Source organism: Ursus maritimus, unplaced genomic scaffold (assembly GCF_017311325.1).
Source record: "Ursus maritimus isolate PB19 unplaced genomic scaffold, ASM1731132v1 scaffold_2, whole genome shotgun sequence".
Classification (NCBI taxonomy): domain Eukaryota; kingdom Metazoa; phylum Chordata; class Mammalia; order Carnivora; family Ursidae; genus Ursus; species Ursus maritimus.
The window spans coordinates 62,659,983-62,686,620 of record NW_024424452.1 but is presented as its reverse complement, the minus strand read 5'-3'; the positions used below and the strand labels follow the sequence as shown (position 1 = coordinate 62,686,620).

Sequence of the window (26,638 nt, the reverse complement as noted above, 5' to 3'; positions counted from 1 at the left end):
TTTGTTAGAGAATATTGCAATTTTTTAATTGAAGTATAATTGACATATAACATTATATTAGTTTCAGGTATAAGCATAATGATTTGACATTTGTATACATTGTGAAATGATCACCACAATAAATCTAGTTTCCATTTATCACCATACAGACTTACAAAGAATTTTTCTTATAATGAAAACTTCTAAAATTTACTTTCCTATCAACTTCCAAATTTGCAATACAATATTATTGACTATAGTCACCTTGCTGTACATTACATCCCCATGACTTATTTTAAAACTAGAATTCCACTTAGATTTGTAAGCCAAAAACAAAACAAATGAACAAACAAAATGGAACAAAACTCAGAGATATGGGTAACAAAATGGTACTTGCCAGAGGGAATGGGTGTCGGGAGGTGCAAAATAGGTGAAGGGGATTAAGAGTTACAAAATACCAGTTACAAAATAACGTTTCTAGTTTATAAAGATCACATTATCAAAATTTTGTGATATAGGAAAAATGAAATTAAGTCTGTTGTTTGTATAAACATTAAAGTGCTTTCTTAGCTGTTCTGGAATCATAACTTAAAATAAGTGTATTAGAGACCATTTAATTAAGAAAATTTCAAATAAAAAATAAATTTTCAAATGATGATTATTAACAAATCATCATGAACATATTTCTTTTCAATCAGTATTTTGAAAATATTAATTATGTCATCACATGAGAGAAATTTGCTGGAATTTAGGGAGAAAGCAAATGTATTTATTAGTATGCTACTATTTTTTAGACTGTTGGTATTATTGTATTGTAGATTAAATATATAATATGCAGCTCCTTAATTGTTTTGTCTGGTTTATAACCTATCTATGTTTACTTTAACATTCTACTTGTCATTAATACTCCTTTGTTGATCCACATATATTTTAATATGAGCCTAAATAAATAAATAAATAGGTAAAGTGTCCCATAATGCAGTATCTCAAATAGGCTCATGATGGAGGGAAAGACTTTTTAAAAATAGATTTTCAGGCCTGGTCCCTTAAGATTCTGATGCAGCTTATCAGGCGGTGGTGTTCAAACTGGATTCTTCCAACACCCAATTGATTCTAATGACAGAGAAAAAACTTGGGAAAACACTGATGCAAAATTATTCCAAAGATGCATATAGCTGTTTTGAATTATCTCTACCACTCATTATATCCACTAATACAAATAATAGAATTAAATATATATGATATTTGAACTTAATCTCTGTTTAGAATTAGAAAGTAACTGCTTCTCTCCAAAAAATTCAGTATTTTTACTCAATTTTCATTTTTGGTAGTGGGGATTTGCTCAAAGTATATAATACATTAAATAAATTTTTTTAGATTAATTGTATTTTTATCTTTTGCTTGCAGGGTACAAGTTGAATTCTATATGAATGAAAATACATTTAAAGAGAGATTAAAGTTATTTTTTATCAAAAATCAGAGATCAAGTAAGTCATTCATTTTATTCTCCTGTCTATATGTTTGTACATATTTGCCTAAAAAAATTCAGCCATGCAATCCTTTTGCAAAATATCTTTTATGTAGAATGAATATGATAATCTTGTCTGCCAGGCAGTAAAAGTTTAGAAAGCTCTAGATGTTACATGTGGTGGTGGTAGGATTTTTGAATACCTATAGTTCCCCAAATTCCACATCAGTAAGTAGACTTGTGAGAGGACCATCTGGATTTGTTGAGACATTGAGGAAAATAATTTAAATGCTGGGTCGCCTTATTTTAAGGGATACTGAGAAGGCTCTGACCAAACGGGAATAATTGTCTGATTTATTGAGGAAGAGTTTAATGTTTCCCAGTCACGCCTGATAGCAAGAAACATCTAGGGTTTTCTGAAATGTAGAGATGACTAGCATCCTTCTCTGGAGATTTTGAATCAGGAAGTGTAGGCCTCAGCTGAGTTTCACACTCCACTGATTTTTCTCATCAGATAAATTTGGGAAACATTTCAACTTCAAGAAGACATGAAATTGGTATAGTCACTGACTTGACCATGCAAGGCTGATGTGTCAGTGATGTTTGTTGCCTCCCTATAATACCACATATTTTTTTTAATAATAATATTTTTTATTATATTATGTTAGTCACCATATAGTACATCCCTAGTTTTTGATGTAAAGTTCCATGATTCATTACTTGTGTATAATGCCCAGTGCGCCATGCAATACGTGCCCTCCTTAATACCCATCACCAGCCTATCCCATTCCCCCAACGCCCTCCCCTCTGAAGCCCTCAGTTTGTTTCTCAGAGTCCATAGTCTCTCATGGTTCATTCCCCCTTCTGTTTACACCCCCTTCTTCTTCCCTTTCTTCTCCTACCGATTTTCCTACTTCTTACATTCCATAAATGAGTGAAACCATATGATAATTGTCTTTCTCTGCTTGACTTATTTCTCTTAGCATTATCTCCTCTAGTCCCGTCCATGTTGCATCTGCACAGCCAAGGAAACAGTCAAAAACTAATACCACATATTTTTTAAAAGCCATATATAATGAGTCAATATGCAATTTTTCATATGATCATTGCTTAAAATGTCAACAAACAATGGAGAGGTCTATACTGATTGATGTAGACTTTGTTCTTTTTAAATTTTGACACTGGAATCTTCTTGGGGTGGTCTAGATTAAGTTGTATCTCTATAGGTTTCAAAGAAAAAAGCCTGAGTTGTGGGAATTTATCCAAATACTGAGTATAGGGACTGTTTCAGTATGTAAGGCACATTGGTTAGAGATTCTTAATGGCAAGTTAGCTGCAGAGTTAAGGCCAATAATAGCTAATGCCTTTCCAACCTGGTTGTTCAGAATTTCCAAGGAAGTCCCACCAAGAAGTATTACCTAAAGGGGCCACATCATCTGAATAGGTTTCCTTGATTTTAATACTAACAATGCTATCTTTCCAGGCCAGAAAAGATAGATGTATTATTTGAATACTTCACCAGCAGCCAACTTTGATTAAATAGTCATTTGAGGAGACCAGTTCTATAAAACCAGGGCAATTTCATTAACAGTTTAAAAGATTTATAAAGAAGCTAACCCATAAAATGTACCTAGCATTTTAATAAGGAAACTTAGGGAAAATTACACAATTAATAAGCATTAACCTTTTACTGTTAAGAAATGTTACCTCAAGTACACTCATATATAGCAGAGTAAAAAAAATGACACTTCATTTCCAGATTTTATTAAATAATAATTATAAGAAGACCTTTCTCAAAATTTTATTCATAATGCATGAACCCAATACCACCTGATAATTACAGGAAAGGTAATGCTTCTATTAATCAGATTTTAGGCATATTTTGCTTAATGTTAATTGCTCTTCTTCATCATCAAGTATTATAGGCTGCATAACTGTGACCTACACAGTTTTATAGATACATACATGGCAGTCTTAATACCCCCCAAATATCTAAGAATTCATTGGTGTTCAGCCTAAAGTAAAAAGTAAGTTTCAACTGGTCGAACTAAAAAGTGTGTGTGTATGCATGTATTTTCCAGCAAATGCTATTATGACTCTTCTACAATTATATAATTACTAGTTGAGTGTATATATATATAATTATATACATGATTATAATTTCTCTATAATCAAATCCACAAGGTGTTCTGAAAGTAAAAGATTTATAAACTATCTGATGAATTTGTAAGTGGCTAGATTTTCTAGCTAGCTAAAATTTATTCCAAAATTCATGGATATAAAAATTGCTTATACTTCTAAGCATATTTGAATCTTGATTGGAAATGATTTTTGTGGCTTCTGAATGCTCAAACCTAGATTTATTCTTGGGTATAATATTCACTGCCATTTTAGTGCATACAATCTGTCAGTGTCAATTTTTGTTTAAATATTTAGCTAATTAAAATTCATCTACCTAAAATTTAAGAGTTTAGACAGTTATGATATTGTAGTTTCTAAAAACAATTTAAGTTCTGTACTTAAAGTTGTTATTTTTAGCAATTTTTTTGGTCCTTCATGAACTAAGTTCAAATAAAAATTAAATTTTTGTTGTTTGTTTAAAGGTCTAAGAATTCGTCTATTCAATTTTTCTCTCAAATTATTAAGCTGCTTATTATACATAATCCGAGTGCTACTAGAAAACCCTTCACAAGGAAATGAATGGTAAGGTGTCTTTGTCCAAACTTCAACAATATTCTTTTGATTACTTTGAATTGTATTATAATTTGATTTAATTTATTTTTATTTTTATTTCAAGATTTTATTTAAATTAAAGGTAGTTAACGTATAGTGTAGTATTAGTGATTCATCACTTGATACAACACCTAGTGCTCATTACAAGTGCCCTCCTAAATGCCCATCACCCATTTACCCCATCCCCCAACCTGCCCTCCCTCCAGCAACCTTTAGTTTGTTCCCTATAGTTAAGAGTCTTTTATAGTTTGCCTTCCTCTCTCTCTCTTTTTTTTTAAATAGTTTATTTATTTAGAGAGTGAAGGGAGGGGCACAGAGAGACAGAGAGAGAGTCTCAGGCAGACCCTACACTGAGTGCAGAGCCCATCCTGGGGCTTGATCTCATGACCCTGAGATCATAACCTGAACCAAAACCAAGACTCAGATGGTTAAAGGACTGAGCTACCCACGTGCCCCTCTTTCTCTATTTTTATCTAATTTTTCTTTTCCTTCACCTATGTTCATCTCTTTTGTTTCTTAAATTCCACATATGAGTCTTTCTCTTACTTTACTTAGCATAATATACTCTAGTTCCATCCACATCATTGCAAATGACAAGATTTCATTATTTTTGATAACTGTGTAATATTCCATTGTGGAATATATATATATATATATATTTATCTGTTCATTAGTCAATGGACAGCTGGGCTATTTCCGTATTTTGGCTATTGTGGAGAGTGCTGCTATAAACATTGGTTGCATGAGCCCTTTTAAATCATTATTTGTATATCGTTTGGATAAATACCTAGTAGTGCAATTGCTCATCTCACTGTGGTTTTGATTTGTATTTCCCTGATGCTGAGTGATGTTGAGCATTTTTTCATGTGTCTGTTAGTCATTTGTATGTCTTCTTTGGAGAAATGTGTGTTCATGTCTTCTTCCCATTTCTTGACTGGATTTTTTGTTTTTGGGGTGTTGAGTTTGATGAGTTCTTTATAGATTTTGAATACTACCCCTTTATCTGATATGTTATTTGTGAGTATCTTCTCCCATTGTTGCCTTTTAGTTTTGTTGATTGTTTCCTTTGCTGTGCAGGAGCTTTCTATTTTGATGAAATCCCAGTAGTTCATTTTTGCTTTTGTTACCCTTGCCTTTGAAGATGTGTCTAGCAAGAAGTTGCTGTGGCCAAGGTCAAAGAACTTGCTGTCTGTGTTCTCCTCTAGGATTTTGATGGTTTCCTGTCTCACATTTAGGTTTTTCATTCATTTTCAATTTATTTTTGTGTATGGTTTAAGAAGGTGGTCAGTTTCATTCCTCTGCATGTGGCTGACCAATTTCCCAACAACATTTGTTGAAGAGGCTGTCTTTTTTCCATTGGATATTCTTTGCTGGTTTGTCAAAGATTAGTTGACCATATAGTTGTGAGTTCATTTCTGGGTTCTCTATTCTGTTCCATTGATCTCTGTGTCTGTTTTTGTGCCAGTACCATACTGTCTTGATGACTACAGCTTTGTAATATTGCTTGAAGTGCAGTATTGTGATCCCTTCAGAGTTGCTTCTCTTTTTCAACATTACTTTGGCTGTTTTGGGTCTTTATCGGTTCCATACAAATTTTAGAATTGTTTGTTGTAGCTCTGTGAAAAATGTTGGTGTTACTTTGATAGGAATTGTTGAATGTGTAGGTTGCTTTGGGTAGCATGAACATTTTAACAATGTTTGTTCTTCTAATCCATGAGCATGGAATGTTTTTCCATTTCTTGTGTCTTCCTCAATTTCTTTCATAAGTGTTCTATAGTTTTAGAGTACAGATCTTTTACCTCTTTGGTTAGGTTTATTATGGTATCTAGGTTTCTTATGGTTTTTGGTGCAATTATAAATGAGATTGATTCCTTGATTTCTCTCTCTGCTGTTTCATTATTGGTGCATAGAAATGTAACAGATTTCCATGTTGGTATTTTATATCCTACAACTTTGCCGAATTCCTTTATTAGTTCTAGAAATTTTTTGTTGGAGTCTTTTGGGTTTTCTACATAAGGTATGTTGTGTGTGATGAGTGAAAGTTCGACCTATTCCTTGCCAATTTGGATGCATTTTATTACTTTTTGTTGTCTGATTGCTGAGGTTAGAAGTTCTAGTACTATGTTGAACAACAGTGGTGAGAGTGGACATCCCTGTTTTGTTCCTGACCTTAGAGGTAAAGTTCTCCATTTTCCCCCATTGTGGATGGTGTTAGCTGTGAGTTCTTTCATATATGGCCTTTATGACCTTGAGGTATGTTCCTTCTATCCTTACTTTCTTGAGGATTTTTATCAAGAAAGGATGTTGTATTTTGTCAAATGCTTTTTCTGCATCTATTGAGAAGATCATATGGCTCTTATCCTTTCTTTTATTAATGTGATGTATCACCTTGATTGATTTGTGGATATTGAACCACCCTTGCAGCCCAGGAATAAATTCCACCAGGTCGTGGTGATTAATGTTTTTAATGTACAATGGGATTCGATTAGCTAGTATCTTGTTGAGAATTTTTGCATCCATGTTCATCAAGAATATTGATCTGTAATTATCCTTTTTAGTGCTGGTTTTGGAATCAAGGTAATGCTGGCCTCATAGATTGAGTTTGGAAGTTGTCCTTCCATTTCTATTTTTTGGAACAGTTTTGGAACAGAAGAATAGGAATTAAGTTTCCTTTAAATGTTTGGTAGAATTCCCCTGGGAAGGCATCCTGTCCTGGACTCTTGTTTGTTGGGAGATTTTTGATTACTAATTCAATTTATTTGCTGGTTATGGGTCTGTTCAGATTTTCTTTCTTTCTGATTCTGTTTTGATAGTTTATATGTTTCTAGGAATCTATCCTTTTCTTCCAGATTGCCTGATTTGTTGGTGTATAATTGTTCCTAATATTCTGTTATAATTGTATTTCTGAGGTGTTGGTTGTGATATCTCCTCTTTCATTCATTATTTTATTTATTTGGGTCCTTTCTCTTTGCTTTTTGTTAAATCTGCCTTGGTGTTTATCTTTTTTATTTTATTTTATTTTATTTTATTTTTATTTATGTGACAGAGAGACAGCCAGCGAGAGAGGGAACACAGCAGGGGAGTGGGAGAGGGAGAAGTAGGCTCCCAGCGGAGGAGCCCGATGTGGGACTCGATCCCTGGACTCCGGGTCACGCCCCTAGCCAAAGGCAGACGCTTAACGACTGTGCTACCCAGGCGCCCTATGGCGTTTATCTTTTGTTAGTTCTTTTAAAGAACCAGCTCCTAGTTTTGTTGATCTATTCTACTGTTTTTTTGATTTCTATATTATTAATCTTTATTATTTCTCTTCTTCTGCTGGATTTAGACTTTATTTGCTATTGTTTTCCCAGCTCCTTTAGATAAAAGTTTGGGTTGCGTAATTGAGAATTTTCTTGTTTCTTGAGGAAGGCATGTATTGTTTTATACTTACCTCTTAGGACTGCCTTTGCTGCATCCCAATGTTTTGAACTGTAATGTTTTCATTTTCATTGGCTTACATGTATTTTTTAAAATTTTTCTTTAATTTCCTGGTTGACACATTCATTATTTAGTAGGATGTTCTTTAACCTCCATGTATTTGTGGTCTTTCCAAATTTTTTCTTATGGTTGACTTCAAGTTTCATAGCCAGGTGGTCTGAAAACATGCATGGTATGATCTCAGTCTTTTTGTAGTGGTTAAGGCCTGATTTGTGACCTAGTATGTGATCTGTTCTAGAGAATGTTCCATGCATTAGAAAAGAATGTGTATTCTGCTGCTTTACAATGAAATGCTCCAAATATATCTGTTAAGTCCATCTGGTCCAGTGTGTCATTGTTTTTTTGTTGATCTTCTGCTTAGATGATCTGTCCATTGCTGTGAGTGAGGTGTTAAAATCCTCTACTATTACGGTATTATTATCAATGAGTTTCTTTAAGTTTGATATTAATTGACTATTTATTTGGCTACTCCCAATTTAGGGGCATAAATATTTACAATTCTTAGATCTTGTTGGATAGACCCCCTTTTCATGATATAGTGTCCATCTTCATCTCTTATTAGTCTTTGGTTTAAAACCTAGTTTTTTCTGGCATAAGTACGGCTACTACAGCTTTCTTTTGATGTCCATTGGCATGATAAATATTTCTCCATCCCCTCACTTTCAATCTGGAAGTATCTTTGGTCTAAAATGAGTCTCTTTTAAGCAGCGTATTGATGGGTCTTATTTTATTTTTTATGCATTCTGATACCGTATGCCTTTTGATTAGAGCTTTTAGTCCATTTACAGTCAGAGTAATTATTGAAAGATATGAATTTAATGCCATTGTGTTACCTGTAAAGTCAGTGTTCCTGTAGATTGTCTCTATTCCTTTCTATTCTTTGTTGCTTTTGGACTCTCTTTCCCACTCAAAGTGTCCCCTTTAATATTTCTTGCAGAGCTAGTTTAGTGTTCATGAACTCCTTTAGTTTTTTGCTTGTCTTGGAAACTCTTTATCTCTCCTTCTATTCTGAATGACAGCCTTGCTGGATAAAGTATTCTTGGTTGCATATTTTTCCCATTTAGTACGTTGAAAATTTCCTGCCACTTTCTTCTGGCCTGTCAAGTTTCAGTGGACAAGTCTTCTGCTAACTTTATGTGTCTTCCTTTGTAGGATAAGGACCTTTTGTCCCTAGCTTCTTTCAGAATTCTCTCTTTATCTTTGTATTTTGCAAGTTTCACTATGATATCCATGATGTTGACCTGTTTTTGTTATTTTGAGGAGAGTTCTCTCTGCATCTTGGACTTGAATGCCTGTTTCCTTCCCCAGATTAAGGAAGTTCTCAGGTATAATTTGTTCAAGTAAATCTTCTGCCCCCTTTTCTTGCTCTTCTTTTGGGGCTCCTATGATATGGATGTTATTTCACTTAATGGAATCTCAGTTCCCTAAGTATACCTTCATGATCTAATAGTTTTCTTTCCTTCTTTTCAGATTTTTTTTTTTTAAGATTTTATTTATTTATTTGTCAAAGAGAAAGCACAAGCAGGGGGAGCAGCATGCAGAACAGGCAGGGGAAGAAGCAGGCTCCCCACTGAGCAAGGAGTCTGATGTGGGACTTGATCCTGGGACACTGGGATCTTAACTGGGACACAGGCACTTAACTGACTGAGCCACCCAGGCACCCCTCAACTTCATTATTTTCCATAGTTTTATCTTCTGTATCACCTATTCTCTCCAATGCTTCTTCCTTCCTCATTGTGATTATATTCAGTCAGTTCTGCATTTCAGTTACAGCATTTTTTATTTCAGTCTGAGTGTTTTTTAGGTCTATTATCTCTGCAGTAAGGATTTCTCTGGTATCTTCTATGCTTTTTTTCAAGCCCAGCTAGTAATTTGTGACTATTGTTTGTAACAAGTTGTGACATGTTCAGATATATTGCTTCTATCTGTTTTGAGCAAGTCCCTGGCTGTGACTTCTTCTTGGCATTTCTTTTGGGGAGAATTCCTCCATCTTGTCATTTTGGCTAAGTTTCTATCTTTTGTGTGTTTTGAAAGCTTGTTATGTTTCCTGCACCTGACTGCAATGCTACATTAAAAAGGGGTCATACACTGTCCACAGCCTGGCACTTCAGGAAGTGTTTCTGGTGTATGCATGTGCACTCTGCTATTGTGGTTTGTCTGCTCTTTCCCACTGGTCAGTCCTCTGCGGAGTTCCTCCTTGCTCGCTGTGAATAGTGTTCGGACATTTAGCTAGATGTGCTTTGATTTGTTAACATAAATCTGGAAAAAAGAAAAAAAGAAAAAATGCCTGGGGGGAAAAAAAGAGAAAAGGAAATTAAAAAAAAAAAACTACTAACAAATGAACAAAAAACTATAAGCATGATTCCAAAGGGGGGAAAAAAAAAGTAAGGCCTGGCCCTAATTCCACCAGAACAGGTGATGCTTTGAAGCACTCTATGATCAGTAGACTTGGTGTATGTGGGGTGCTGCCTGTGGTGGGTGGTATTCTTGGGGAGAGGTCTGCTGCACTGGCTCAGAGTCAGACCTACCCCAGGAAATATGCATTTGTCAGGCACAGGGGGGCAGGGTTTGGTATAAGCATGTCCCGCCTCCACTGGGGGCCATTGTGTTGCTCTCTATAGTTCCACTTGTTGGTGGTGAGGGGGATAGTGGTGCCATGTAACTCTCTTGTCCCAGACAAGGGATCCCACACTCCCTGCTGTTCAGAAAGCGCTCACAGAGTAGTGAGGTCTGTGCCTAATTCCACAGCTCTCCTGCATTTTGTCTTTGGTTCATGGCTGGATTCAAAACTTCAAATCTTAAAGGACCTGGTGTTGTGGGGACCCACCCCCCCACCTCCAGTGTAGAAACTTGTCATGCTGTGTCTGGCGTCCGTTGTCCCAGAAAAACAGTCCCACATTATGCAGAATCTCTGGTGTAGCACAGGGAAAAGCAGATACCAGATTATCCACCATCTGCATGCGCTCTGTCCCCTGCCTATGAAAGGCTGTTTGCTGGTGCCTGCAGGGTGTTTTGACCTTGGAAAGGCAACATACCTTCTTCCAAATGTACTCCAGGAAGGGGAATGTTATCTCCCAGTGGGACCCAGGAAATCCCTACACCATGTTGTGTGCTCTTGGGCCAGTGCCCTCCTTTTCCCAGAAGTGCACTCCACAGCTTCACTCTAGCATAAGTCGTGCACTTCCACAACCTGAGTTTGAGCTCCACATGCTGTTTACAAAAAAGCTGTGACACTCAGTACCCCCGCTTCCAGTCTATGGTCCAGAGAGGTTTTCGTCTTAGCAGACTCAATGTTGCACTCTCAATCCCTCTCTGTTTCTCTCTCTTTTCTCTCTCCGCAGAAAGGGTTCCCTCCCCTCTGTGGCACTGCAGTTTTTCTCTCACCCAATTCACTTGCACGCACCTTGCACTTGGCACACTGTCTCCCTCCAACTGTGACCAATTGTGTCTCCCTTTAACTGTGACCAACTTCTCTCACTCCTAGGATGGATTTCCTGGGTGTTCCAAGTGATCTGACATCAATATACCTGTGGTCAAGGAAGGAGGAAAGCCTGGGTCCCTCTACTTCTCCACTGTCTTAACTCCTGCCCTTTGTATTATAATTTTAAGGGATGGTCTATGGAATTCACTTTCTTAAAAATGTTTTAGGAGTTCGTCACAATTAAATTGATCTGGCTTTGAGTTAATAAATGAACTTAATCCTTGTTAAGTTCTTTTTTAAACATCTCTCCTTGTGGTATCTGGGTGGCTAAGTCAGAAGAGCATGCAACTGTTGATCTCGGGGTCATGAGTTTGAGGCCCATGCTGTGTATAGAGAATATTTAAATAAATAAATAAACTTTAAAAAAAAAGGAAAAATAGTCCTCTTTAAAAAAAATAAACATCTCTTCTTTTATTATCTACTTTATCAAATGCTTATACTGAACACCAACCCATATAATTTTTATTCCCAAGCAAAGTACTCTAAGTAATTGTTTAATATGGGGTTGATCTCATTAAAGACCCACATACCTTTCTGTTCTTGATTTGCATATACTCCAAAAAGGTTTACTCTTTTGTATACCACCTTTTTAAGTATTTCCAGGTATACTGGATGTTATCTTTTTTTTCTTTTTTCTTTTTTTTAAAGATTCCTTGAAGGCATTTTGCTAGTGAAATAAGTTAGAAAATGATATGTGGAATCTAAAAATAACCAAAAATCAAAACCCAAAACAAAACAACAACAACAAAAATCTAGTTGTTCTCTTGAAATACTCCAGCATTTATTGGGATGCACGACTATCTTAAGTCTCAGATTTAGCTTGTTTAGCTCTTTATCTTATTTGAGTTAAATGACTTATTGACTTATTTTAACTTATTTTTACATTCATTATCATGTTCCTTTTATTAAATTGCATTTCTGTTCATTTATACACTTGCCATTTTAGGTTCTATCTTTTGGTGGAAGTAATTGGTAATGAAACTGGCTGTGTAATAATTTTTAACTCATCACTAACTTGGGGTCCTGTCCAGCCTACTAAATTTAAAATAATTTTCAAAGCAGAAGACAAATTTGATGGCTAACTTTTGTAGTTATTTTTGCATGTGGAGGTTTGCCCTAAGAAAATTAAGAAATAAAAAAGATCAAAGTAAAATGGAAAGTGATGGCATAATATACATTTAAATGTATTGGTTACTCTTCAGCTTGTTTAGACAGTGAAAATTATTCTGTATTTATTAAAGGGTTAAAGGTTAAAAAGTGAAATTTTGTTGTGTAATAATTTATGTGATAATTCTTTATAAAGTTTTAATTCACTTAATGAAATATAATTTTGGCTATTTTGCTATATCTTTAGTGAATACTTGGCATGTATTTATATTGCTATGAGTCAAGATATAACTAGGAAAAGGAACATTCACTACCCTCAGGGAATGTTCAGCCTGTGAAAGGTTGAATATTTTGGAGCTCTTGCTATTTTCTGGCATTGGACTAGTTGTTTTATTTATGCTATTTTCTTCAGTAGGCACTTAATTTTATTATTCGTACCTTACATATAGAGAAGCAGAATTTTTTCATATTTGCCCTTTGCTCTGAGGCCTTAGCACTAATCTTTTTTTTAAAAAAAGATTTATTTATGTATTTATTTGAGAGAGAGCAAGCACGAGCAGCGGGAGGGGCAGAGGGAGTGGGAGAGAGAGAGAATCTCCAGCAGACTCCTTGCTGAGAGCGGAGTCAGACGTGGGAATCCCAGGACCCTGAGATCATGACCTGAGCCAAAACCAAGAGTCGGCTGTTTAACCAAGTAAGCCACCCAGGCACCCCAGCTCTAATCTTTATGCGCCTTTCATCCCTGTTTAAGTCATTGACCACAGGAAGACGGCACCTTCCCATTTCCCCCATTTGAACTGCATATTCATCCTCTCTACTGGGATGTTTAATAGGCATTTCAAACTTGCCATGTTCCACTCTGCTTCTTCTGTGCTCTTCCACGTCTCAACATGCGACAACTCTGTCCTTCCCCCAACCCTGCTCTACTCTCAGCTTTCCACATTTCAGCTGAACCAAATTCCAACCTAACAGTTGCTCAGGCCAAATGCTTTAGAGTTATTCTTAACTTCTCTTTTGGTCTCACACTCTGCAGCATATGCAAACCCCTTAGAAAATTCTGTCATTTCTACTTTCAAGATATATCCAGCATACAACAACTTCTCAATGCTGCCATCCTGGCACAAGCCACCTTCTGTCACCTGGGTACTGCAGTAGCCCTCCTAATTAGTCCTGCTAATTCTGCCTTTGCTCCCCTTTGGTTTATTCTTAATATAGCAGCCAGTATTCTTTTAAAGTCTAAGTCAGATCTTTACATGACTGTGCTCTGAATGCTGTAGTGCTTGCCATGGCCTGTGAGAAGTCCTTTTTCTCTGTAACTTCACCTCCTCCTCTTCATCCCCTACCCATTTTGCTCCAGCCACATTGGCCTCTTCTCTGTTTCTGGAATATATCAGCCACAATCCTGGCTCAGGGCCTTCATACCTGCTGTTCCCTCTGTCTGGAATTCTCTTCCATCAGATAACATAAGGCACACTTCCTCAGATCTTACTCAAAATTGTATTTTCAGTGAAGCTTTACCTAAATATCCTGTTTAAAATTGTATTCTCCTCACAAGACTCTGAATACTTTTTTCTTTTCCCTTTTAACTTTTCTCCATTGCTTTTATCTCTTTTGTATATTGTACATACTTTACTTGTTTGTTTTGTTTTCTGTGTATTCCGTGGCGATTGCAGTGGCTATCCTATGAGGGCACACGTTGTTGTCTGAATCCTCAGAGCCTGGCACAAATTCAGTACTCAGTACTACTTTATTAAATGAGTGAGTGAATAACTGAATAAATGAGGTCCTTTACAATCTGACCTCTGCGTACTTCACCTCACCAACCTGCCGTCCAGGCATTGCGACCTACCAGAAGCCACTTACACATATTCTGCTCTCCATTGTCTCTGGGCCTTGGAATAGTCTGTTCTGTCTTCTTGGATCTCTGTTTTCCATTCTTGTTCCTCACTACCCACTCCTTTTTTAACTTGCCTCAGGACTTCTAGACTTTCAGGGTAACAATTTCTTGGATAATAACTTATCTGAAATTCTTACCTGACATCATGATTATAGCCTAATTTCTGAGCCTCCCCTGCATACTTCTGTCCCAACACTGAACACATTGCCCTTGATTTTACTATTTACTTCTCTGTTCTCTGTATATGCTTATGGAGGGCACGGACCATGTTCTATTTGCCTCTGTAGCTCTCATACGTCGGGTAGGACTTGGTGGGTCAGGGAATGCTATTGAATTAACGAAATTATATTTATTGATAGTGTTGCACAATCAAGATGATTGAAGACCACTGGCAAGAGATGCCAGTGCATATTACATTTATTACATTTTTCTGTCTATGTATTATTAAAAATGGTTCATGCTACACTTCTTTCTAAACACATACGAGAATGGTTATTAAAACTTGGTGATTTATAAATAAAACATACATTGGAGAGACCTGAAAATCATAAAATGAGACATGATAGAGTTTCTCTAAGGGTGAAAGGGCATTGGGGGATGATGGCAGAGTAAAATTATATTATTTGAAAAACATTAAGAGGAATAAATTTTCCTACAATTAACTTCTATGTCATATTACTGAGAATATTTAGCCATAATTATAGAGGATATACATTTGAAAAACCAGATTACTGCAATTAAAAAGCATAACAACATAACTTATGGCTCCATTTTGAATACAATGTTCTGTTCCGTTCCCATTGTCAATGCAGTATTGGTTAATGAAACACAGAAGTGGCCTTTATGGGCACAGGCTCTATTTTAAAATAACGAGGCTAATTCAGCAAAGAGATTTATTTAATTAGAGCTTCTGAAATAATAAAGCTGTGGATATTTTGTGCTGCTTTGCTTTATTTTTAAGTCCCTTTAAAGTCAAAACTGATAGGAAAATGTTGCAAGTATGGACAAACCGAGGATACGAAAATAATATTACTGTTAATGTATGAAATTGCACAAATGACAAACTCTGATGAACACACAGTTTGTAGTAAATGATTTAAAGGAATTAGCAAAGGAAACACACCTCTGGCATTTTGCTTATGAATTTCATTGAGAGATGAGCCATCAGCATTGACTCATTGCTTGCCGGTGCTTCACTGTGTGTCAAAACGAATGTATCCCCTTGCACTTTAAAAATTGCGGAAGTGATTATTAGTTTTTAACATCAAGTGATAGAGGCAAGGTAAGAAACACACAAATATGCTTATATTGTATGGTATTTGGATTTACATTGAAAATCAGTGCCTAATAGAGCAACAAATATGTTCAGGTAACATTCACATTTTAAAGATTATTTCTTCTTTAGGTAATAGCTATTAAAAGAAGAAATTAATTTTGACAATATCTTTTATTTATGTATATATATATTTTTAAAGATTCTCTTTCTTCCTTTCTTTCTTTCTTTCTTTCTTTCTTTCTTTCTTTCTTTCTTTCTTTCTTTCTTTCTTTCTTCCTTTCTTTTTTTTCTTTCTTTCAGGGAGAGAGCGTGCATGCATGCACAAGTGGGGGGAGGGAGAAGCAGACTCCCTGCTGAGCACAGAGCCCAAGGGACCTGGGGCTCCACTGACTCTGGGATCCCGAGATCATGACCTGAATGGAAGTCAGACGCTTAACTGACTCAGCCACACAGGCGCCCCCACAATATCTTTTCAATATTTGATGACCAATTGGAAGGAATGTTATAATGTAGACCTTTTTTTCACATATATTGGCTGTAGTATAGATTAAAGTAGTACCATGTGCTCTAACATATAATATCAAAAATTCAAAAGAATTTTTTTTGTTTACTAGAGTCTAATGCTGGTGTTCTTCCTGTAGATCTTTTCTTTATTTGATGGTTTACATGTACATGCACGCACACACTCTGTAACATGGTAAGCACATTATTATGTATGAAAACCACTTTTATTTTGTGTGTCTGTGCTAAGACCTAAGCATCCTGTGCAAACAGCTTTGGGAAAGGTAAAGAGATCATGGAGAAGGTATATATATATACTTCTTGAAATTATTGGCAACAAATGACAAGCATCACTTTTACTTGCATTTTATTCTCAGATCTCATGTGAGAATCAGTCATATCACCATACTTTCACAGAAAGGCTGAGAAATGTAGCCTTTGGCTGAAGAGTGCCTTTTTGTACTCAACTCTATACCATGGAGAGGGGAGAGGAGTGTTGATAGAAAGCTTCAGCCAGTGCACATGTGATGGAAAGACTCTTAAAGTCCAGTCTCTCAGAGTCAGCATTTACTCCTTCCTGCAGTACCTCTCACAGTTGGCTGTCTAACCTGGTATGAAGCATAGCTAGTCTTTTGAAAGGAATCAGTTACTGAAAAATTTTCCTAATATACTGTCAAGACTCTACTATGTGTCAGTACCATGGTCTTTTTGGTTTCAGACACACACTAATTTTTTTTTTTAAGATTTTATTTATTTGAGACAGGGAAAGAGAGAGAGAGTATGAGCGGAGTGGAGGGGCAGAGGGAGAGGGAGAAGCAGATTCCTGCTCAGCGGGGAGCCCGACGGGGCTTGATCCCAGGACCCTGGGATCATGCCCTGATCCAAAGGCAGATGCTTAACCCACTGAGCCACCCAGATGCCCCATTGGACACACATTAAATTTTATATGTCTTTGAGCTGTGGGCCTTGTACCATACCTAGTACTCAGTTCTCAGTATTTGTTATGGTTAGGAGAGTTTTATCAATTCCACCATGGTTTAGAGTATTCTACTTTTGTTAATACAATACAAGCTGCATTTGTTTTCTTGGAGAGCTACCGATCTGCATTCATCTCGAATTTGTGAGTCACAGGTCCTTTCATATGAATTAATTCCCACATATTGACCTTATGACTTTCATGTATTTAACAAATGCTTTATTCTTCTGGTTAACATATTCACCCTTGGACTTCTGCCTCAGTTGCTAAAGCTCTCGGACATTTTTTAGCAGCTATGTTCTTACCTTTTGGAGAAGCCATAAATAAGCATGCTGTGAAAAGTGGCTGAAGCTACAGGTCACTAACTTTCTATATTTAACTTTCGCCATAACTTCCATGATTTGATATGGTTCTTCCAGTTTTCATAATGATGCCTCAAAGATGGATTTCATCTATAAACCTAGTTCAGTCTGAAAAATCAAATCCCATACATTTTGTTTTTATGTTTGCTTTTGTTGTTTTATTTTTATAATGAACAATAGTGAAACTTATTTTCCAGTATTTTAGAGTTGGTTTATGATTATTACTATATAAATACCTATGCAAGGAAAAGAAGTAAAAATTACCTAAAATATCAACATCTGGAAATAAGTACTTTCAGTATTTTGATGACCAATCTTTTTTAAATTCTCTCTGTGTAAATAAATGTACATAACATGCTCATACTGATGTAGTTAGGTCAATATTATAAGCATTGTCTTTTCAATGATTTTTTTTCTCATTTTCATATTATTTCTATTGTTGATGATGAGGCTACTTTAATTCTCTTCCACTTCCTTTCCTGCTATAGTAAATATTCCTGTATCGATATTCCTTTCCTCTTAATGTTTTTTTGTCAGTGGGATTGAAACTGCATTTGGAATTATGGTCTGGTGCCAGTTTCTGTTTTCCCTTTCATTTGTTTTGGAGATGATCTAGAAATGTGCAGATCAGATCCTACATTCTCTTTTCATGACAAGTTCATTTTATGAAGAAGTGTTTGGGCACTAGCATTTTACTAAAATTTATACGTTATTCTTCTATGTATTTATCCAATTTAGTACTTAGTCAATTGGTGGAAAATATGACTTTCCATTGGAGAGCTAACTTCACGCTGCAATTTATATTTTAGAGTTTTGCAGAAATGTTTTTTAAGGATTACGAAACTGTTTCAGATGACATAGCCTTGTCTAAGAAAAGGCTTTTCTTCAAAGTCTTATTTAAATTTAAACACCTAGTATTTCAAGACCTATCAAAGTAAAATAACATCCCAGTTCAAAGAAAATGCTATTTGTTTGATAACTAGCTTTAGCACCTCCATGTTAAGTATAATTTCTCTTTGAAAATGCTATTAAACTTCTGATTCACTATTTTATAATTTTCCAGATATTGCTATTTACTTATTTAGTAGTTTTTGTAGCACATCGTTTTTATCTATGAAAAATGTCCATATCTCTCTTCATTCTTACATATCTTGTCGCTGAGAATATAAGAGATGTATTTTGGAAAGGACAGTGTTGCTGAACTCATCAGCCATATTTTTGCCTTCATGGCACCATCCGTTTGTTTATATTGAATGCCTAACTTACTATAGGTTTGTACTCACAAAGACATTGGGACTATAATGGTGAGTAAACTAGACATACTGTTTCATCTTAGGGAAACTTGCAGTTTAATGATAAGACAACTATTACAGAAATACATATGCAAATAAATGTAAAGTTATAACTGACATAAACTGCAGAAAAGGTGTGGTGAGTGCGCCTAAGAGATTAGTTGACTCCATTGATCAAGTGGCAGCTTCAATGAAGGTTTCCTAGAAAGAGAGTTGAGCTGAGAGCTCTATGATAAGGGAAGAGATCATGTAGAAAAGGCTGAGATAGGAAGGATCATGTCACAACTGAGTAAGTTTAAGAATGCCTATCCTAACGAAAGTGTAGTGTCAATACACAGTGGGGGGATGTGATTTAAATCACATTTAGAAAGAATCTCTGTAGTTGTAATTTGGAGGAAAAATGTAGAAGGCAAAAAGTAGTTTCCTAGTTGGTAGGCTTTTACAAGAATCCCATTTGCAAAAAATGGTAGTTTAGTTGAGGTAGGTTGTGTGGTTTTAGGGACAAAGAGAGGTAGATGCAGTCCACAGTTATTTGGTTGAAAGAATTGAAAAGGTTTGATGACTAATGCATTAAGTATTTGCAAATACAGGAGAGGAAAGAATCTAAGATGATGCCTAAGTTTTTGGGTAACCAGACATGGTGGGATTTGGTGCCATTTGCTGAGAGGTGCAAAATAGAAAGGACCAGTTTTTGAAAGAAAGGTCAGAGGTTTGGTTTGGAGCAATTGAAGAGATCAGTTGTCTAGGTAGTTGTGACATTCTGGAATTACACAGTACTTCAGTTTAAGATAGTAGGTAGTATTCTTTGAATATTATTTTAAAGTTTACAATTCTTTTTAAAACTAGAATTTTAGAAAGTTTATTGCTCTTTGTTATTATTTAATGTACTGCCAAAAGGAAATAACTTAAAGATCTAAAAATACACTTGATATTTATGGGATTCTTCTCATACTTCATTACGATAAAGAGTGACAAGGCTTTGTTCTGTCTTGTATTTTTGTTTGTTTGTTTGCATTTTTTGGGCATCATGATATACTATTCTCATCTTATATTGCTGTGAATGACCTCTCATTTGAATCAGCTATGCACAAAATAATGTAGGCAATGGTACGGTATAAAGAGTTAAAAATTAAAACTAATGGGGGCAGTCAGGATAGCATGTGACTTGACCTTGGGGTAGTAAGTTTAACCCCACGTTGGCATGGAGCGTACTTAAAAAAAATTGTAACAAGTGCCTACATTGGAAATGTATGGTGTTTTTTGCAAAGTATAAAGAATTTTTAACATCAGGGATGATAAGATTTTTAGGAGATATTTAAGGACAGTCACTCTTTGTCCTGCCTAATGTTTTATACTAACCTTAGTCACAGATTTTCTTGGTAGTATAATGTTTTATACAAACCCAAATCTGAAATATTAATGTGTTCTATGAGCTACTCACTGTATTCCGATTATTTATACTGTTGACTTTGTATTGCCAAAATATTAACAGTGTTAAAAATAACAAAATCTTTGAGTTTATAGAAGACCTTTAAGTGACTTTTCAATGAAGAATTGACTAGTAAAGGGTTTGAAGTTTTTCTGCCTTGCTATAATCACTCTTTAGATAAGGGCCCGTTATCTTTTCTTTCCTTATTAACATGAGAATAAAAACGAAATTAGAAAGGGTTTGGAAATAAACCATTTTCTATTCCTGGAATAGAAGCGAATATTATCAAAAAGAAAACTGAAACAATATAAAGTTTTTCTAATTTTAATTTTGATATTTTATTGCCTTTTAATGCAGCATTATTTAAATATTTCCAACTTCAATCAAAATTTAAAATGAATGCGGTTTTCATGTTTTTAAAACTAATACCTTATCTTTTTTTATAGGTCTCATATCTTTTGGGTGAACAGAAGTCTACCTTTATGGGGCTTACAGGTTATGTACAATTTTGTTTTATCCTTCTAATTCTGGATTTATTCATATTTCACAGAGAAATACTATTGGAGAGAAAACTGTTGATATTAAAAATGAGTTTGTTTTATTGCCTAATTAATCCTGATGCACGTTTTAGACAAACTTTTTTTCCCCCTTATCTTCATGTTTGCCTCAGCCCTGCAATCTACCTTTTGAGAATTTCCTTCGGATCAGGATTAGACTTCAGAAAGCTTTTGAGGGTGTGGAGAAAAACAGAGTAAACCAGTGTGTTGAGGCAACACAAGTTCCCCAAATGACTCTAGGTATTCATCTTCTGTAATCCTTGAAAAATTAATCAAAAGCCCATAACCATGTTTGCTCTTTTACTTTATATCTGCAGTGTCTGGAACAAGGTAGAATCTCAATAAATAATTATTAAATGCATAAACAAGTGAATGAACGACTCATAGTACCAATAGCAAGAGCTTGGTCCCTAAACAGATAATTTTGTTAATAAAACAAAAGTATGTTCTGGCAGAGAAGGAGTCCTGACGAAAGAGTAAGAAAATATGAGAGGGAACATGTCTGAATTATATTGTTGGGGTGTTCCCTAGAGTCCTCTATAGCTCTTCTTTGTTCCTTTTTTCTGTTGAATTTTATGCCCAGCAAACTTTTTGCATGTTCCCATCTCTACTCTTGTCTCTCTCCTACAGATATTTTTATTTTCTGTTATTTTTCAAAGGTAAAAGTTATTTAAAGAATACAGTCACTAAGATAAAAAGGTCAAAAATTACAGATTGGAAGACAGTTGAATCTTGGAAATAATGGAAAGACTCTAAAACTCACTGTTTATAAACAGCTTTAAAATATTTTAAAATCAAATGTTTGGTTTGTATTTTGAAGTCATGAGGATTGTGAAGTCTGTACATTTTAAATGGTATAATGGATTATTTTAATTATGTGCATTGTGATCATAACAATGAAATCAAGTTTTTACTCTGGATATTTCATACTTTTTTGAAGTCAAGTTGCATTTTATTATTTTTGTACTGATTTGCATTACAGTGTAATTAATTACAAATACTTAAGTGTTCACTAAAAATGCAGTCTTTTAATCTCTAGCTTGATTCCTTTATGTGAGATACACATTTAAAGATACACATTTTTAAGAATAGTCATATATGACCTTGAAATACATTTTGATCTCTTCAAATTGCTTTTATCTGTTAACGATATTTTACAATAATAATAATAATGCTCATTTTCAAATAGGATTTTGAGTAATCCATGCTACAAATGTTGTAGAGACCCTTTAACACTACTTATAGAAAAAAAAGCATGGATGATTATGAGTTAAAGGACTTGTGGCAGAACGTCTAGGAGGTGTGCATTTTACATCAGAACAATGCCTGGCTTCCGTATGTTCTTCTCAACATATTTTTCTTATATTGCCATGCACTCATATGCTTTTTTATTGTCCTTCTGTTTTAATATTTACTTAAGTAAAACTTTTCATTCCAACAGGAGTTAAAATTTAAAACTCCAGGGTATCTGTCTTTTTTATGCAGATTGTCTTAAATCTCAAAATCTGTAAACACGTGTATTTGTTACCTGAGTCATTTCTTGCTTATGCTTGCTTATTTTGTTTCTATTCATCTACCCCAAAGTGCTGAGAGTACTTAATACAAAATAATTTGGCTATCTTTTCTAGTTACCTTTTCTGTTGCAAGCATAGCTTTTTGGTAGTTCAGCAGCAGAAATTGTATATGTGATAGTGAATGTAGAGAAAGATGGAAGCTTGTCTAGGACATGCTCTTCCAGCTGTGAAAGAGGAATTAGTTATGAAGTCCATTCAAATAGAATCTGAAAGTCTCTTGAAGTGTTGATGTGGACTATTTTGTTTAGTGTTCAAGGATGTTGCTATTTCATTTTGTTTGAGGTGGGTGACAGTAGAGAATATCTCTCAACTCGAAACTTACATTCTTTTATTTTCTGAAAGGAACTGCTGTCTTTGGTAGATGTTCCAAAGGTGGTGGAGGTATTGCTGGGATAGGGTAGTTATTTGTGGTGGGGCAGTTGTGTATGATTGTACATATTAGGAACATATGCAAAAGAACCTATTCTCTACATATCATGTAAACTCTAGCCAGTCTGACTATTCTAATCCCACATTTATATTTGAGATAATAAAAAATATTTATTAAGGAGTATTAGAAATATAAAACTAAGCTGAAGTGCTGGGTATGGCTTGCAACCTGCCACCTGTGTAGAGAAGCTGTAGTGCCACATGGTACCTCCTTATATCTATATCTGTATATTATACAAATACATACATACATACACACATATATGTACATATTTATAAAGTTAATAGTATTATAATCATGAATATATTTTTAAATTTCTCTTGCATTTTCTCATTAAGGTACAACTTTTTTTTTAGGTTTCAGTGGCATTGATAAGTCTATTTGAAACAATACTACTTGGTTATCTCAGTTATAAGGTAAGTTGTTTTAATTAGACGTTTTCGGCTGATAGAACACATTACCAGCATTAACCTAGTATTCCTCAATTTATAATTTATACTCTGGGGTAAAGCAAGTTATTCTTAAACCTCTTTAATTATTTTGGGACTCTGTGGTATGTGATTGTAGTTATATAGTAATGTTTTCCTTGGTGGCTTAAAAATATTTCACTAACACCTGTGGGTTAACTTACCTATTATATACATGCTTATGTGAGGCAAGCAAATAGAATGGTCTTGCTTTTAATTGTTCTTAACCTCTTTTTCTGATCTGTACAAAAAACATTGAGGGAGCAAAAAACATGTCTGTTAAGAATTATTTTAATGAATTCCTTAATTTTTGGTGAGGCTTTGTCTGGCTAACACAACTTAACAAATATTTATTGAGTCCATATTTGATGAAGAGCTCCATATTGTGCATTGTTCTTTTCTCAGTGAGTTTCCATCTAGAAAGGGGAATAGGCAGAAGAAAATTATTCAGATAACAATAATAAAAACAGAACAGTAAGTATTTCCACTGAGGTGCAAATAAAGTCCCATGGGGCTACAGATATGTTCTATTATAGGATAAAAAGAAAATGCTTGACTGATTTAAGCAGAGCAGAGTCTTTGAATCAGTGATTTCAATAAGGAAAGATGAAAATACAAGACACTAAGGATTTATAGAATTAGCAAAGTCATAAAAGAAGTAATGTGCTTATAAAATTGGAAGACTAATAAATATGTAAGTTTGGGCAGAATTTTGGGGGGCATTTGGGAAAATATTGGTTGGGAAAATTTGGCACAATATTGTGAGGGCCTTGTATAGCAACATATAATGGGAATTTTTGGAGGATGTTGAACATGAGAGTTCTGTAATTGTAATTAAGTTTTAGGAGTATTAGTTCAGAACATCTGTGCAGCACAGGTCAGAGAGACATTAGCCATGTGCTAAATTAAGACACAATTGCAGAAAGGAAAATTGGGAGTGAGTTTTTGGCTGGGTGAATGGAATAGACAGTTGATGCAAGATGAAATAAAAAGGTAGAAACTAAAGAAATCATCAACTGGTTGAGAAAGTTGAGGAAAAGGCAAAGTCAAATATCACTTTAACATTTTCTAAATTCAAATGACTGGGAACATGGCAGTAAAACTATGAAAAATTACATCAAGAAAAAATCAGATTGGGGTCAAGATAGATGGAATATTGAAAATGGTTTTGGAAATAATGAATTTGAGGTGCTTATGGATTGATTGGTAGACATGACATGTGGACAACTAAAAATGAGAATCTGGAACATGCAGGGAAGAGAGATTTAAGATGTGAGGTCATTTTCACAGATATGGTGGAGGAAGCATGCAAGTCTATTAAGTATGGGATAATAACCATGGGAAAAGCTAAGGCTCATTTGAGGGAGATGCTTATACTGTAGTTGTTGGAAGAAGGACAGAGTCATCAGGAAAGATAGAGACATAGAAAAGGGTAGGAAGATTTTGGTATGGCTGTCATATTCATCACTAACTTTCAGTTCACATTGTCGGCATGTACTATATCAACTAGTGTACTCAAAGTTATGTTTTTGGGGAACTCTTATCTAGCATATCAACTTCTTTCTCACTTTTTAAGACATACGGTTTTGAAAATAACATTCTTAGACTACTTTTAATCCTAAATTTAGAGCAAGAAATCTTTACAAACTCACCTTTTCCTCTGACTTTATTTTAAAAAACTCTCCTTAACTCCATCTGAAGAAAATAATGCTAATATCTAAGGAGGTGAGATTGATGAATTAGAAAGTATAGAAAGAAAAGAATGTGGGCTTTCCAAAAGATATAGACGGGTTGATTTAATATTTGTGAGAAAAAATAGGATGTTAGAAATTCTAAGGAAGAAAAGTGTTATCTGAAAGGCTGAGAGCATTGGAACTGCAAGTTTAGTAAGGACTTTGAGAAGAGGCCATTGAATTTACAGTTTAGGAAATTATTTGCTATTCATCTGTAAGAAACCAAGTTCAGTGGCTTACAACTGGGAGTAGAAAGTGTTAAATAAAGAATGTTGATTGACTGGGGTAGAGTCACTACCCTAGAAGTGGTCAAATGAGTCAGAGAAGATTGCCCAGTGATGGAAAAAATATGCATCCTTTAGAGAAAGTAAGTAGAGGGGACTAAAAAAAAAAAAAGATAGATGCAAGTTTTATACAAAGTAAGAATAAGCTGGAATAGGAACCTGAGGTCCACTGATTTGCTTTTGCTACATTCCATTCTTTTCTGAGAGCACAGAAGATGGAAAATGGTGCATGAAATATTTTGAAGCTAGAGAAGAGAAGCTGAAAGACCTTACATGTAGGTAGTCACTCATCCCTAAATTACCTGGAAAGTACTCACACAATGATGAACAGCATAAACTAAAATGTTGAAGAAGATCTTTTAATGGTTTGAGTATATCTCTTTGTTGAAATAGGTGCTTTATAAATGTATATTGATTGACAAATCTAGATACCTATAAGAACAAAATAAAAATCAAGTAAATTAATATCCAAGATTTTATCTTCTAAGTTAGTATTCAAGTAGATGATGAAAGTTGAAACTAATAAAAACAAAATAACATGCTAAAAATTAAGCACGTGGTATTTTTGGTAAATAATTAAATCTCTTTCACTAGTGCAAGAGTGTGTATAGATATATAAGTGGTCAGAATATTAATCTGCATTTGTGAATGTATTTGCTTTAAATTCTAGCCAAAAAGTAATATGAAATTAACTTTGGTGGTTAATGGAACTCTTAGCCCTAATTTAAAAATCATTTAAAAAACACAAACAGATTCAAGATAATTTTCCATCATAACCATGTGATGTTGAGATTTGTAATTAATTACTTCCTGCCATTTATAAAACGAGGGCAAAGCATTATGAGACCTAGTAGCATTGTAAGTGCTAGATGATATATAATCTTTCCATTCTGACCTTCATAAACATTAATGGCTTAGAGGGAGGAGAGGTAGATGAGTTGAGTTTTGTGTGTTTCAAAAGAAAGGATAAAAAGGAGTTATGTGACATTGGAAGGATAGGTTGCTGTTAATTGCTTTCTTTTCTCTCATAAATTCAGTCAAACTCATGGACTCTTTTGACCCCTCCAATAGACTGTTCGATAAAATATTTGGAATGAATAAATTAAGTAGTTGGTAACTATTTATGGCCTATAATTAAGGCAAATTTGGATAGCAGAAACTCAAATGAGCTCCTTCTCTCAAATCAGATTTTTTTTTCAAATTAGATTTTTAAGAAAAATTATAGAGAGGTATGCAGAAATGGATATTGCATTAACAACTATATATATTCCTAATATGGTTCTTTGATACGTTAAGTTCTGAGCTATCAACATTCATAGCAAATCAATATTAATTTTTTTATATTTGTTTACATATATATACAGATAATGTGCATATTTGTATATATTATATACAGAGATATACAATATTTAAAAACAAATTTAATACAGTATTCTTTCTGTAAGCACTTTATAATTCTTAAAATTAAACGTTCTAAAATAAGCATGATGACTTAATCCTTAACGAAACAGCTTAAACTATCGTGGAGACTGCAGGTTTTGAAAAATAAAGACTGATGAATAAAAGCTAAATAAGCAAAAACTCTGTAAAGTGCGTGTTGAGGTTAGCAGATAAT

At 34.7% G+C, this 26,638-nt stretch overlaps 1 protein-coding gene across 3 annotated transcripts in view; it reads left to right on the top strand.

Annotated features, from left to right (window-relative positions):
* KCNT2 (potassium sodium-activated channel subfamily T member 2) overlaps positions 1-26,638 on the top strand; it is a 344,368-nt gene that overhangs the window by 95,701 nt on the left and 222,029 nt on the right. For all 3 annotated transcript variants that reach the window (XM_008710517.1, XM_008710516.1, XM_008710515.1), the window contains exons 2-5: positions 1,387-1,466; positions 4,051-4,150; positions 20,425-20,473; positions 22,896-22,955. In XM_008710517.1, the coding sequence (XP_008708739.1) occupies positions 1,387-1,466; positions 4,051-4,150; positions 20,425-20,473; positions 22,896-22,955 (289 nt within the window). The remainder of the gene's footprint in view (positions 1-1,386; positions 1,467-4,050; positions 4,151-20,424; positions 20,474-22,895; positions 22,956-26,638) is intronic.